The sequence below is a fragment of the Sebastes fasciatus genome, chromosome 24 (genome assembly GCF_043250625.1).
Source record: "Sebastes fasciatus isolate fSebFas1 chromosome 24, fSebFas1.pri, whole genome shotgun sequence".
In the NCBI taxonomy this organism is placed as follows: Eukaryota; Metazoa; Chordata; class Actinopteri; order Perciformes; family Sebastidae; genus Sebastes; species Sebastes fasciatus.
In genome coordinates, this window is record NC_133818.1 from 9,737,188 (window position 1) to 9,752,342 (window position 15,155).

The 15,155-nt window shown below is 41.0% G+C and overlaps 1 protein-coding gene across 5 annotated transcripts in view; it reads right to left on the reverse strand.

Annotated features, from left to right (window-relative positions):
* LOC141762746 (sodium-driven chloride bicarbonate exchanger-like) overlaps positions 1-13,812 on the reverse strand; it is a 39,368-nt gene extending 25,556 nt beyond the window's left edge. For 3 of the 5 annotated variants that reach the window (XM_074626794.1, XM_074626791.1, XM_074626790.1), the window contains exons 1-2: positions 13,424-13,812; positions 10,945-10,974 (exon numbers count right to left, since the gene is read on the reverse strand). In XM_074626794.1, coding sequence (XP_074482895.1) covers positions 10,945-10,974; positions 13,424-13,471 — 78 coding nt within the window. In that variant the 5' untranslated portion in view covers positions 13,472-13,812. Of the gene's footprint in view, positions 1-7,425; positions 8,297-10,944; positions 10,975-13,423 lie in introns of those variants that run through there. The other 2 variants (XM_074626792.1, XM_074626793.1) reach the window with 2 other exon arrangements.
* Between the last annotated feature and the right edge of the window lie 1,343 nt (positions 13,813-15,155).

The following is a 15,155-nucleotide window of genomic DNA, read 5'->3' on the forward strand; positions in this document are numbered from 1 at the left end:
GGAAATAATAGAAAGATAAATAAGTAAAGAAGCAAATTAAAACAGAAATATCAATTTATAACACATTTTATCAATTAATTAATTAACATTTATTTCTTATATTATTTTTGGTTCATTTATTGGCATATTAAGGTCCTGCTCTTCAAACACTGATGGCTACACTACACTGTGAATAAAAACAGCAAATAATAACCAACAGGAGGCATGTGCTATACTGTATTGCGACCAGCTAGAGGTGGCTGATGCTGGCCATCAATCTCTGATCCCGCAGAGAGATTAAGCGAGAACACTGGTGGTACACTCTCTCTCACACACACACGCCCACACACATGGACAAGCATGTGAGTGAGAAACAAGCCAGAGGAGTGTGTGGACAGATGCTGAGAGCAGACAGGGTGGGCTTACTGTATGCGGGACATTAGTGCTCTCATAGACATGCAAGCACACATTGGATTCATTATCAAGTCCCTGTAGACAGACTCCCCTAGATCTCCCCTGGCAGATGGTTAATGGTAATCTGAGATGCTTTGACGTTTTATTAATGTGTTAATTTTGTCATCGCCCGTGCCTCTGCATTCCAATTCACTCCGATCCAATCCTCTGCGGACTTAGACTGACCGCTGCACGCTATCGCAGACATAATCAGCACTCAAGACAGCGAGGTAATGTCCCATTCACTAAATAAAGACCTGACAAACTCGCCTATTAACTAATTTATTTCTTCTTTTTTGCCCTCATGGTAGTGACGGCAGCAAAGATATTAATGTTTGTGACAAGCCTGGGAGAGGAGCAGGGGGTTGGCCCTGCAGGTCCCCGGGGAAACTGTCCCCGACCCATGAGAACAGCTTGTGTGCAATTCAAAGCCTCAGCATGAGTATCACCTGGATTTTAAAACCACTGTTGCAATATATGTCTAATCACACGTATCCCCAACACCACTATATCTATCCTGCATCTCCGCTGCATTAGCTCTGCAGTGGTCACTGCACCACTGTATATAACAGGCAGACTGTAGGTCTATCAGAATGTTCCTGACTGAGGAAAAGAAAGAAGAGTAGAAGAAACTTAAAGGGATAGTTCTGATTTTTTGAAGTGAGGTGGAATGAGGTACTTATCCATAGTCAGTTTATTACCTACATTAGATGACGGTCAGAACGCCCCCAGTTTGGAGAAACAGACAGGAGTACCAGCACGGGAGCAAAGCAATGTACTGCTGTGGAAGGGGGCAGCAGTAAAACGTATTTTAGTCACCTAAAATAATCAATATCAGTTTAAGTGTACGCTATATTTAGAATATTTTTACTGCTTCCTACGGGGAACTGAAGCAAAAGCAACCAGACTCCATTGTAAAAAACAGGAATTTTACTAGGGCTGTCAAAGTTAATGCGATAATAACGCAATAATAATTAGTTTTATTGCCACTAATTTCACACTAATAACGCATTAACGCAACTTGCGATTTTTAGGTTACAGCGGGCTCAGTTTAGAAGCTAGAGTGAAGATACTGGTATCACATGAAACTAGAAAACCTAAGGAATACTCGCTGTCATACTAGCTTGTCGTAAAGGGTGCTAAAAATCCCTCCAAACTTGGCGAGGAAAAAATGGCATGGCCATTTTCAAAGGGGCCCCTTGACCTCTGACCTCGAGATATGTGAATGTAAATGGGTTCTATGGGTACCCACGAGTCTCCCCTTTACAGACATGCCCACTTTATGATAATCACATGCAGTTTGGGATGAGTCATAGTCAAGTCAGCACGCTGACACACTGACAGCTGTTGTTGTCTGTTGTCTGTGTGTTCCTGAATAAATTAAGCCTAAAATAATTGATATCTTAATATTAGTCTGTTCAAACATCAAGCTGTGATTGCTCCTCATAAAATTACACTGTTTTGACGCCAGTTTCCATCCAAACCTATGCATTTTATGATAAGATTCTGATGCTATGCCCCTCTCCGTTCTGTCCCAAACAAAGCTTTAACCTTACCCTACTATGACAGATGAGCCAGAATCTTCTGCCTGCAGGTCCCTGTTACTATTTATAGACACTGGGTTTCTCTACCTCACGATGCTGACCCCAGACCAGCCCAGAGAGTCGCATCCCCGCTCACCAATCTGGGTTGAGATTAATCTGCCAGCCTTTACGGCAGGATAAAACCTTGTCTATGACCATGGGATCAGTGATGGAGGGGCCTGCATGATGGGGAGAATTAAATCAGCCGTTTCTCCGTTCGTCGGCCCGCTGCTCGCTGATGAAGGCTTCGAGTGGGAGGGTGGGAGCGGAGAGCACGTGACCGAGACTCCAGGGGAGTCGGGATGGGAGAGGTGGAGGAGGGGCAGACATGTGACCGGCATGGTGAATAGACACGCTAACATGACATATATTATGAGTCTTTTATTCATCATAAGCCTCTTTCCTTTACTGGTCATTGATTTGTTTCTGTGTATTCCTACACACATTTAATGATGGAGAGCCCACTGCCAAGCAGAGCAACCTTTCTGCTCCAACACAACAACAAAAAACCTGAGGAGAGAAGCCGGCAAAGAAGAAGAAGGCGAGGAGAGAGACATGAGACTGAGTCCACTCTGCAGACCTCTGTATGCAAAAGACTTCATATCCTGTTTATGCAACACCTTTTGTGACAAGAACTTCATCTTGACATCACAGATGTCCTGAAAAACAACGGGGCTTTCTCACTTGTGAATTTTCCACTCACTCTTGATGTTTGTCATCAACCTGGTTCAGCTTTAGAACGTACAAATTGTTAAATCTTGAGTCTTTAACCACTAACTTAGATTCAGGCAAAAGAGGGACTACAGAAACAAATACAAACATCAACCACCAACGTATATCTCTGAGAAAATTAGTTAAAGCTGCCTTCTTTCTCAAGTCACAAGGCAGGCTGCACATGTACTGTACATACAGCGACGCTATATTGCACACAGCTCCTCTGCATGCAGTGGTGTGATGGGGCGGAGCAAAGGGGAAGAGGAAACAAAAAAGGCTTCAGGCCCGGACACGAACCCGAGGACCAGGGGATGTCACACTGTGTTAAGAGTGCATGTGTGTGTGTTCATGTATGTGTGCACAGTGCAGCAATGGTAAGTGGAGCATCACGACCTTGAAAGGCATGACATTGGATTCAATTTTGATTCAATGCACAGTCTGTCGATGGATGCAGTATAGCTTCAAAGTCAATATCCGGCACTGACATTGATATGCTTGCAGTAGATCATTAGCTTTTGGTTTTATTTAAAGTTATGTAAAGATTCCTCAGTAAGAAACACAGGGGAGAAACTCATACGTGGATTATAATGCATGTATTAAAGCAATACTAGGTAACTTTTGAAATAAGAAAGTCTCCTTCTTATAGGGCTGTGACGATACACCTATTTCCCGATTCGATACTATCACGATACTTGGGTGCCGATTCGATATGTATTGCCATTTTTAAGTATTGTGATTCTACAAGAATTGCGATTCAATTTTACAATTCATTGCAATTTTCGTTAACTTTTTAACGCATTGTCGTGGCATTTATTCGCATTTTCATGCAAACGGGCTGGATTAATAATGACCAAACAACCCTACAACTGTCGATGTTGCTAAATCCTGATTGGTGCAGGAAGGTACAGTATGACATCACCACTTTCCATCTTAGCCCCTCCCTCTTCAAACCAGTGTCAAAATCAAAGCGATATCTCAAGTGAAATAACTAAAACTGTTCTGATTTTAGCAGAAAATTGTTTCATCATGTACAAAACCCTATCGCTCATTGCAAGAAGCTGATTGAGAAAATACTTTTTCGAGGCCTTTAAGCGTATTCTATTGACTTTTAATCAGACACAAGCAAATTTATCTCCATGTTCTCTTGATGTGTGCACAACAAAACCTGAAACCAGCAGTTGAATAAGTGGATTTTACTACTACAAAAAATACCAAAATCCCTCACAGGATTACCACCAGTGTCCCCCTCTGAAGACCAGGTGTCGTCCTAGAGTTACAGGTTTCCGAGCAGGTGCGGCCATGCACAGGTTTCCCACAGGTTGATATATCATTTGTCATGGTCGTAACCGAGCTGGATGTAAAAAGCACTGATTTCACACACTACAAAGCACCATTCCAGCAGACTTTTTTTAATCAATCTGCACTTTGGAGGGAGGCCTTTCTACACCAATTCATCCACCAGCTCTCAACACCTGATTCCACTCCTCGGGCTGCTACACGTGCGCTCCGCGTCCCGACCACTCTTCCTAATGAGTTTTATGCCCTGACATTGTTGAGCACTGCCCCGAGGAGGATCGAGTAATTGACCCGAAAGGGCCGACATCGGCATCACCAGGCAGCCACCGCCCTGGCTTTTGTAAACACGTCTGGTGACCACTGGTGGGTGGAAAAAGAATCAACTATTGTGGGAAAGCAAGAAAAAAAATCTGAATGGAATGGGTTTTGACCTAACATGGGACAAAGGATGACAAAATCTTCTGCTGTAACCTAATCCTAGGTGTATTGTCAACTGATAGTCCAAAAATAAACAGTGAAAGTGACCTGCTTGGACTCAGAGGATGCTTTCTGAACATCCTGCTCCAAAAACACCACTTTAACACGACTCATCTTACAGTTACATCTCTGAACTTCCTCTACGACGTGCTCCAGTTTCCTCCTGAATCACCTTTAAACTGCATCACAAAGTGACAGCGCACTCAGCATTTGTTCACATGCAGACCGCCCTGCCACAGCTGTAAACCAGTGAGTGTAATCCGGGATGTCATAGAAGCGTACAGCCTGGAGCTGCTGTCATGACAATCAATGGGAGACAGACGTTGTTGATTGGTGGTGTTTGTATGAATTTAGAAATTGTTGGAGGGTAGACACAACTGTGTCAGAAAATATCTGGCTCTTTGATAGTCTGTGCACATAAAAAACATGAGGTGAGACTCCGAAGGTGCGGGCAGAAGCTAAAGACTATGGTGTTGAGAAAACTGATTTCAGTAAATTATGAACACTTCAGATGATCCATTTTATAACGTTCATTACAACAGAAGTTATATTCCTTTTCCAGAGAAAGTTCTGTCCTCAAGACCCCCCCAAAAGAATCTGTGAAAAACGTAAAAAGTACCCTGGGACACTGTTCCCGAATTGCAAGGCATTCTCTTTTTAATCTGCCTCTTGTGAGACCCTAGTGAGGAGTATGGTTTAACTTTATTTACCGGTTCACTTGGACGGCGGGAGGGGGACGAAGATGGTGAGCTAGGCTCCGATATATTCTGTCGATTCAGTATAGTTGTTCCTTGTAAGTATTTTTGTTTAATAAACAGCATAAAACACATCTAGACTTATATGGATTTGTTTGAACGTGTCACAGTTAAGAGCCTACTTAGCCCCTTAGCAGCTTTTTGGATTGATATTAGGAAGAGGAAACAACTTTTGACAAACAACTTTCTCTACTTCTAGTTATGGAGGGACTTCACTGTTATGAGATAATAATACACTGTTTGTGAATATTCAGGGAAATTCAGCTGCACTTTTCTTTGTGATCTTCTATTGTGACTTTATTTTGTGATCTTTTTGTGAGTAATCCAATTATGGATGCAAGCAAATAACAGAAAATAAACATGACGACATGTTCTACAAAGACAAAAAATAAATATTACTGGTTCACATTTAGCTCACACATGTATTTTACAAGAGCCTGGCCAATTGATGTAAGGATGAAAACTACTTTCTCTGGCTTTCAGTGTCAGTGATACAGTGGTGGAATAAGGATTAGTCTGCAAAACAACAATGAAAGTAGATTTCTACCAACGCACTGAGAATGAAAACGCAAGACGTAATGGAAAAAAATCTGTAAATACAACACTCGCTGGGCGTATTAACTATCCAATGATGTTATCTTTCATACGTAACCGGTTATAAAACAACACAGAGGACGTCTTCGAGTGTCGACACCAGATTGGCCTGAGAGCTTATCTTCCATTTTCTTGGCCAGTATAAATCACAGAACTATCGATTCTCACAAGCTCCTTTCCGTGAATCTGTGTGCATTATCAAATCGCTCTCTGGGAGGCAGATATGTGACCTCATTTCTGCGTTCTTCAGGGATCTCTCACAACAGCGGGGATGATGAATGCCTACATTACTGTACCTTGAGATCTGGGCCAGGAGGTAAAAATCATATCAGATGTACAGTGATGCGTCGCATACATTCTCCACAGTAAGCCAAGGAAATATAAGCAGGTCGCGTTTTTCATGCAAGATCCATTAACGTAAATCTGTCTATTTATTTTCAATCTGCTTCACGTGCAAAGAGAGTGGTTCTATAGCTTGTAGCTAGCTACAGTGAGAGGGGAGATGGATTATCAGCTGCTGTACAAGCCCTGTGATTGGCTGACGGCTTCTGTTGTCATGGTTTTCATCCCTACAGTACAGATGGCCATGGTTACCGTGGCAATGGCAGCAGGATCAGCACCGGCAGCATCACAGGGAAGAATATGCATCTCTACATCATCACTCCTCTCTAACCTTGTCGGACATATGAAGTGTGAACGCTGCCCTCTGAGAACAGAAGGGGGGTTGGGATTTTTAAAAGCTGCTTGGATTTGAAACTTTCTGCGTGTCCTCAAAGCACGAAAAGACCAGAAAGTATCGTGCTCAAACACAAATAAATCCAATGTTCACGGCTTTTGTTCGCCCGCTTCTCCCTCAGAGATCACCGGGGTCAGTGCAGCGGGTATAAGCTCCTCTCTCGGCCCGTGATGACAGTCCCATCTGTCAGCCAAACCTCCCCGGGACCTTTCGCATGCACATCAGCACAACTGGCCCTCTCTGTAGCCGATCAACTAAACATGCATTAACATTATCCATCCGTTCATTATCTGTAACTGCTTTTCCCAGCTTGTCCCAGCTGACATTGGGCGAAGGCGCGGTACACTCTGGACAGGTCGCCAGACTACCACAGGGCTGACACATTCACGTTGACATTCACACCTATGGGCAATTTAGAGTCAACAATTAACCTAACCTGCATGTCTTTGGACTGTGGGGGGAAACCTGAGCACCCGGAGCAAACCCACGCTAACACAAGGAGAACATGCAAACTCCCCACAGAAAGGGCCTGGCTATCGCCTCTTGCTGTGAGGCGACAGTGCTAACCACTGCACCACCGTGCCGTCTGAATTAACATCATGCAGTTGGTAAAACAGCAAGATCGCACGCAAGCTATTCCGGCAAATAGTGGTCATCTACTGTTACTGCTTTAATCTCAATATCACAACAATAGTGCATCCAAATCAGTCTAAAACTTGTTAACAAATGCATATTTTCGCATGTTGCCAAAACTCAGTGGTGGCTAACTATTTCCAATTTGAATAACAGCAAACTCGATGCTCCTCCAGCTTGAATAATGAAGATGAGAGTAACCTACCTGATAATTAAATCCTTTATTGTGGTCCACTGAGAGCATGGTGTGCCTCCTGTCAGCTCGGGGCAGGATGCCCGCTAACTCCCCTTGTGCTTGCGGCAATGGTAAGAGGAGAGGCTAAGGCTCAGGGCCTGAGCCCACTCTAGACTCAGAGTGTTTGTGATTGTGAATGAGAGTCAGAGAGAATAGCAGACAAAGTCTCCGTCGGGCTGTTAGGCGATCATTCCTCCTTTCCTCAGCCGCTCTCCTCAGCGTCTCTTCCCATGCTGGAACGTGGCAGCGTCCTCACTCCGAAAGCCCCGCGAACACAACATGCAAACAAATGCAAGGGAGCTCAGCACAGCTCTGCCTCCGCCTCTGCCTCCGACGGCTTTCATCCAGGGTAGCATCAAATGTTTCTGACAAGCGTCCATCCGCCAATCCCCCCAGAGAGATTAGCGCTCTGACATCACCGATGCTGTGCCGTGCACAGTTCTGCTCTGCTGAGCCTTCGAGCTCTGTAGCTGTTACCAAAGAGGAGCCTTAGGTCGCGGGGAGTCAAGCAACGGCATCCTTTACGAGGGGCTTCACACAGCCCTAGTAGTAGGTTACACCTGACGTCTAAATGGTCGCTGTACACCTCACGTAGAAGAAGTAGAGTTGGCGTTGCAGTCTTCTTGTATACGGTGTGAGCATCTCTGAGTGTCTGCACAACCTACCTGAGGCAAAGAAGCTGCTCTCTGGCTGTTAAATGCATTGTCAGCAAAACTGTGATCGAGGCATGGTGTGCTAGAAACAGATCCGGAGGAACGAGCAACTATTTCTGCTGCACTCCCTGAGACGACTGTCTCTGTGGTCATCTTTAAGTTTTCAATAGCAAAGATGATGTTATATTCACAGGAATAACACTACATTACACTATCTAATTTTCTGCATGCCTCTCTCCTCATCTTGCCATCTGTCTCTCTCCCTCTACCTACTTCCATGCCCTCTTCACCTTCCTCCCCACTGACACTGCTATAATTAACCATGGAGAGCAGCACAGCCGGTCCGGGCTCCTAGCTGCGGTGGGGAGGCTTCCTGCCTGCACAGTTGGATCAGCAAGTCAAACTGAGATTTCACACTGATCCAAGAACACCACGCTCAAAAGAACAAGGCCGGGCAACTCCAGCAGACTTCCTCCGTCTGTTCTCACTGATCTTCTCCGACCCGGCCAATCAACCAGCATCTAACTGGGCAGCCTGGCAGAGAGCCAGCTGTTATGTCAGGGTTGTAATTAGTGACCACGACACTCCAAGTCCAAGTCAAATCCAGGATCAGGACCACTCGTGGTTGACAGGGGTTCAAGATCAGCAAAGAGCTCTAACTCTGCAACTATACAACAAATTATAAGATAAGATCAGCAGCAGCAGTGCTAGAGCGTGTCAGTGTCATGTTTTGCCTCACCAAGGTGTGAATATTACACACGTGTATGAAGGTGCAGTACCAGCAGGGGGCAACAAAACCACTCACTTAGGTTTATGCAACAAAACTACTTAATTAGGTTTAGGGAAAACGTCATGGTTGGGCTTAAAATAAGTATGTAAACTATGTGAAATATGTACGGAAACAACGTTACATAAGTCTGGAAAACACATCACAAACGTCACTAAAAACGTCAAAATGTCACTAAAAAACACGTCACAAACGTCACTAAAAAAACACATCAAAACGCCACTATAAAACACGTCAAAACATCACTAAAAACACGTCACTAAAAACACATCAAAACGTCACTAAAAACACGTCACAAACGTCACTAAAAAACATCAAAAGTCACGAAAAAACACGTCACAAACGTCACTAAAAACACGTCACAAACGTCACTAAAAAACATCAAAAGTCACGAAAAAACACGTCACAAACGTCACTACAAACACGTCACAAACGTCACTACAAACACGTCACAAACGTCGCTACAAACACGTCACAAACGTCACTAAAAACACGTCACAAACGTCACGAAAAAACATCAAAAGTCACGAAAAAACACGTCAGTCACTACAAAACATGTCAAAATGTCATTTAAAAACACATCACAAACATCACTAAAAATAGGTCACAAACGTTACTAAAAAACACGTCAAAATTACACTAAAAACATGTCACAAACATCAGTAAAAGCACGTGAGTGGTTTTGTTGCCTAAACCTAACTGCAGCCATTACCGTAGTTTTGTTGCGTGGTGTACAAAGAACACGCAAAAAGACTAAAATGCGTTCTCATGACACGGATTGTCCTTGTAATGTCGTGCTCTTTATACACCTTCAAATGATATCCAGTTGACTATAATCATGTGTGAGAATTCAAACAAGTCAACATTTGAATCACTGAGCTTCCGTGCTGCTTTACCAGCTTGTCCAGCTTGTCGTACATTATTACTCACTACAGTATTATAATAATTGCTTTACTTTTCTCCTACCGTCTGTGCTGCAGTGTTTTTCTGATGGCAGTCATCAGGAAGCTTGCAAATTAGTCCGCAAACTATGATAAATCTTGCAAATGTTGTTCCTTTGATTTAAAAGATTAGTACTGAGCTTGTGTTTATAGTTAATCTATTACAATGGGTTAACACTGCAGTGATCAACAACAAATATCAATGCATCCTCACAATATTTAGTAAAGTAGAAGTCCTCAGGGGGAAAATGAAGTTCTAGTAAATGGACGATTCACCATTTAGCCACTGGCAGACACTTTGTGCTCAGTCTTGTCCTCAGTCTGGCTCACAGCCCACAGTTGCATAAGCAATATTTTCTCAGGACAGATGACATGCATGCATCGAAACTCTTCTCCGCGACCGACTCGATTGTCTGCAAAACACTCGTATCCTGCGAGCTCTTTAAAGCAATTGCACTTAATTCCCGTTATCTATTAATATTTATCTACCCAGCGTGTTCTCAGCCTTGCGTGGCTGCCAGACGCACAGCGACATGTGTGAGAATTGCGATCTAAAAATACACAACATCTGCTGAACAAGCTGGCTAATGAAAGATACGAACCAAATACAGCAGTGCAATATTACAGTAGATTATTTATAGATTATAGAAGCATGGATTAACAGCAAAATATGATCACATCAGAGCCATCAGGAAAATAGAACAGTCTGCCTTAGACCTGCGTAATCTTTACTTTTTGAACTTTTAATTACTTATTCCAGTGGTGGGACCAACCATTGACTTAATCTGACTGATTTAAACACATTATTATCACCTTATGAAGTTAACATGGCAAACAAGTTAGCACAGAGCAACATAAACAATATTCTCTCTCTTTCCACCACTGCACTTCTTAAAACTCTTTACGGACTTACTAACGACAGTCAGTACATTCCTCGTAACCTAATCTTTTATTACTCTTGCCTCTGCCCTTTATATTTCTCGGTTTATTGTTTTTACTATTGACTTCCTGATTGTCTTTAACAAAGTGTATTGAATTGAGTTACTACTGAGCAAATCAATATGACATTTTGATCATGCCAGATGAAGAGAATGAGAGATGTACTCACCTCATCTTTACTTTCTTGGGGACTTTGCTCCTGCGAGTAAAAGAAACGTCAAGATATAAGTGAACAGGACAAAAGCAAGGCATGTGGACCATTGTATGAAATGGCATCATATGAAACTAAAAAACCTAAAGAATCCATCTATACCAACCATGTCATACTAGCTTTTTCTGAAGGAGGCTAAATAACGCTCCAATCGTACGCTAAATTTTGGCGAGGAAAAACTGGCATGGTCATTTTCAAAGGGGTCCCTTGACCTCTGACCTCAAGATATAGGAATGAAAATGGGTTCTATGGGTACCCACGAGTCTCCCCTTTACAGACATGCCCACTTTATGATAATCACATGCAGTTTGGGGCAAGTCATAGTCAAGTCAGCACACTGACAGCTGTTGTTGCATGATTTGAGCATCTTTTTTACTCTAAATGCAGTACCTGTGAGGGTTTCTGGACAATATTTGTCATTGTTTTGTGTTGTTAATTGATTTCCGGTAATAAATATATGCATACATTAGCATAAAGCAGCATATTTGCCCACTCCCCTGTTGATAAGAGTGTTATCTAGCTCATAAACTCAAAACAAGTGGGTCTATAACAATGAGACATTCGGATCCTGCTGTAAATTGAACACACTCTCATGCTTGACCTTGGGACCTTTTTCCTGTTTTGTACTGAGGAGTCCCTGAAATTCTCTCAACACCTCACATACCCGTACGCATCCTGGCGAAACCATGACAACGCATTTGCTTGCTGCGTGGGCAAAGGGACACGGTGGAAGCAGCAGCAGTGAGTTACAATGACAGGGAGGCGAGAGCACACTGCATGGAGACTGCAGCCGGGAGGGGGGGAAATAGAACAGCCATCCTACACCACATCACTGTAAGTCCTCATGTAACACGTCCACAAATAGAACAAATATATTGATTTGCCTCCGGAGCAAAAGCTTTTAATGATGAGCACAGAGAAATACATTTCATCTCTCTATGTGGCATTTTTTCCCCTCTTTTCAGCACAGTCTCACCTGAATGCTAATGAGGAGACCGCAGACCTCCTTCTGTTATATGTGAGGCATGCCAGTGGGCTTCAGGGGCCTCTGACCTGAGGCATGGACCCCACCAACATGTGGGCGACACTGCTGCATCTCTCAGGTTGACGGATGGTGATGGTGGTTTCACGTGTGAAAGAATCTGATTTTTAATGAATTTCTGTTGTGCTTTCAGTAAAAAATATATAATAATCCAGTGCTCATGGAAAGATGTGAAGTGAGCTCATCACATCCAGCTGTAACTGTAATACACCCGCAGTATACTGTACAGCCTCCATAAAGCAACAGCTTGATTACATAAAGATATTTTCCATAAATAATCTGGGTGATATGCTTTTGGCTGATGTTCAAGGGGTACACATGAATAACTGTATAGATGCTGTGTAACACTGTACCAACCTGTACAGTGATTAATGATACTAAGTCAAAATATTGAGATACTTAGTCAAAATATTGAGATACTAACTCATTATTATAAGAAAGTAAGTCAAAATATTGAGATATTAAGTCAAAATATTGTGATACTAACTCATTATTATAAGAAAGTAAGTCAAAATATTGAGATACTAACTCCAAATATTGAGATACTAAGTCAAAATATTAAGATACTAAGTCAAAATATTAAGAAGTGAGCTCATCACATCCAGCTGTAACTGTAATAAACTTGATTTCATAAAGATATTTTTCATAATAATCTGGGTGATATGCTTTTGTCTGATGTTAAAGTGGGTACACATGAATAACTGTAGCTGCTGTGTAACACTGTACTAACCTGTATACAGTGATTAATGATACTAAGTCAAAATATTGAGATACTAAGTCAAAATATTGAGATACTTAGTCAAAATATTAAGATACTAAGTCAAAATATTGAGATACTAAGTCAAAATATTGAGATACTAAGTCAAAATATTGAGATACTGACTCATTATTATAAGAAAGTAAGTCAAAATATTGAGATACTAACTCAAAATAATGAGATACTAAGTCAAAATATTAAGAAGTGAGCTCATCACATCCAGCTGTAACTGTACTGTACAGCCTCCATAAAGCAACAGCTTAGATTTCATAAAGATATTTTGTCATAATAATCTGGGTGATGTGCTTTTGTCTGATGTTAAAGGGGTACACATGAATAACTGTAGCTGCTGTGTAACACTGTACCAACCTGTACAGTGCACCACAAACGCCTTTTGTGTGAAGGCGTAGGCGTTTTTGTATAGTGCCCAAATATGAATATGGTGGAAATATCAATTTTTATCAATTTATGGTGCGCAACATCCATATTTGTCACGATACACACCAGTAATCAGGTCATTTTTTCATATGGAACATGGTAATGGAACGTCCCAGCTGTTTATTCTAAAGAGAAATAACACAAACTGATTCCCATTCAGCTTTAAGCATGTGCAATAAGACAATAGTGCGTGTATTTACCGTTGGTAAGAGCGGCTCCATTTGAGCTCCTTGATCCGTGATGTCCATCTTTTCTTCTTCTCCTTGGCTTCACAATGGGCAGCAAGTCGTGATGCGTCTATGTTATACTCCTCTTCTGGTGTTAAACGCTGCGGCTTTTTTTCCAGTGTTTGTTTTCCTTTTTTTTTCTCCCCCCAACCTCCTCTCACATTCACCGGCTCTCTCAAATGGAGGTAGCACACAGCATTCACCGTGCTGCCCTACATAATTTACGCATGAAGAAAGGAGGGAGGCAGTGCTTCCTATGATTCGACCCGGTGGTGGTGGTGGTGGTGGTGATGAGGCGTACGAGGGAGACGCGGAGAGCAAGTGCTTTTATCCATCCAGGGATTCATTTATGTGTGTGTGTGTGTGTGGGGGGGGGGGGTGGGCTATTCTTTCATAAAATTACGGAAGCCCATTTCAGCCAATGTGATGAAAAAAAAATAAAAAATCCTGTGAATCTTTATGATTAGGTACTGTCTCAAAATGATGAGTTAGTATCTCAATATCTTGACTTAGTTTCTCAATATTATTTTGTGGATGGTTGGCCTAAGTCAAAATAATGAAATACTGAGTCAAATAATCAGAAAGTAAGTCAAAATATTGAGATAGTAAGTCAAAATATTGAGATAATAAGTCAAAATATTAAGATACTAAGTCAAAATATTGAGATACTGAGTCAAAATATTGAGATACTAATTCATTATTTTGAGATAGTAAGTCACAAATATTGAGATACTAAGTCAAAATATTGAGATACAAAGTCAAAATAATGAGATACTAAGTCAAAATATTGAGTTACTAAATCAAAATATTGAGATACAAAGTCAAAATAATGAGATATTAAGTCAAAATATTGAGTTACTAAATCAAAATATTGAGATATAAAGTCAAAATATTGAGATACTAAGTCAAAATAATGAGATACTAAGTCAAAATAATGAGATACCAAGTCAAAATATTGAGATATTAAGTCAAAATATTGAGATACTAAGTCAAAATATTGAGATACTAAGTCAAAATATTGAGATATTAAGTCAAAATATTGAGATACTGAGTCAAAATATTGAGATACTAAGTCAAAATATTGAGATACTGAGTCAAAATATTGAGATACTAAGTCAAAATATTGAGATACTGAGTCAAAATATTGAGATACTAAGTCAAAATATTGAGATATTAAGTCAAAATATTGAGATATTAAGTCAAAATATTGAGATACAAAGTCAAAATATTGAGATACTAAGTCAAAATATTGAGATACTGAGTCAAAATATTGAGATACTAAGTCAAAATATTGAGATACTAAGTCAAAATATTGAGATACTAAGTCAAAAACATTGAGATATTAAGTCAAAATAATGACAAAGTCAAAATAATGAGATACTTAGTCAAAATGTTGAAACGCTAGGTCACAGTAAGTGAAAATATTGAGATACTAAGTCAAAATATTGAGATACTAAGTAAAAATATTAAAATACTTAGTCAAAATATAGAGATACTAAGTCATTATTATAAGATAGTAAGTCAAAATAATGAGATACTAAGTAAAAATAACGACATATTAAGTCAAATATTGAGATACTAACTCATTATAATGAGATACTATCTCATAATGACTTACAGGGGGGGTTTAATCACAGTGGCGGAAATGGGCTTCCACATGAATATATATGAGTCTAAATGAGTGCAGGCTCTCAAATTAAAAATC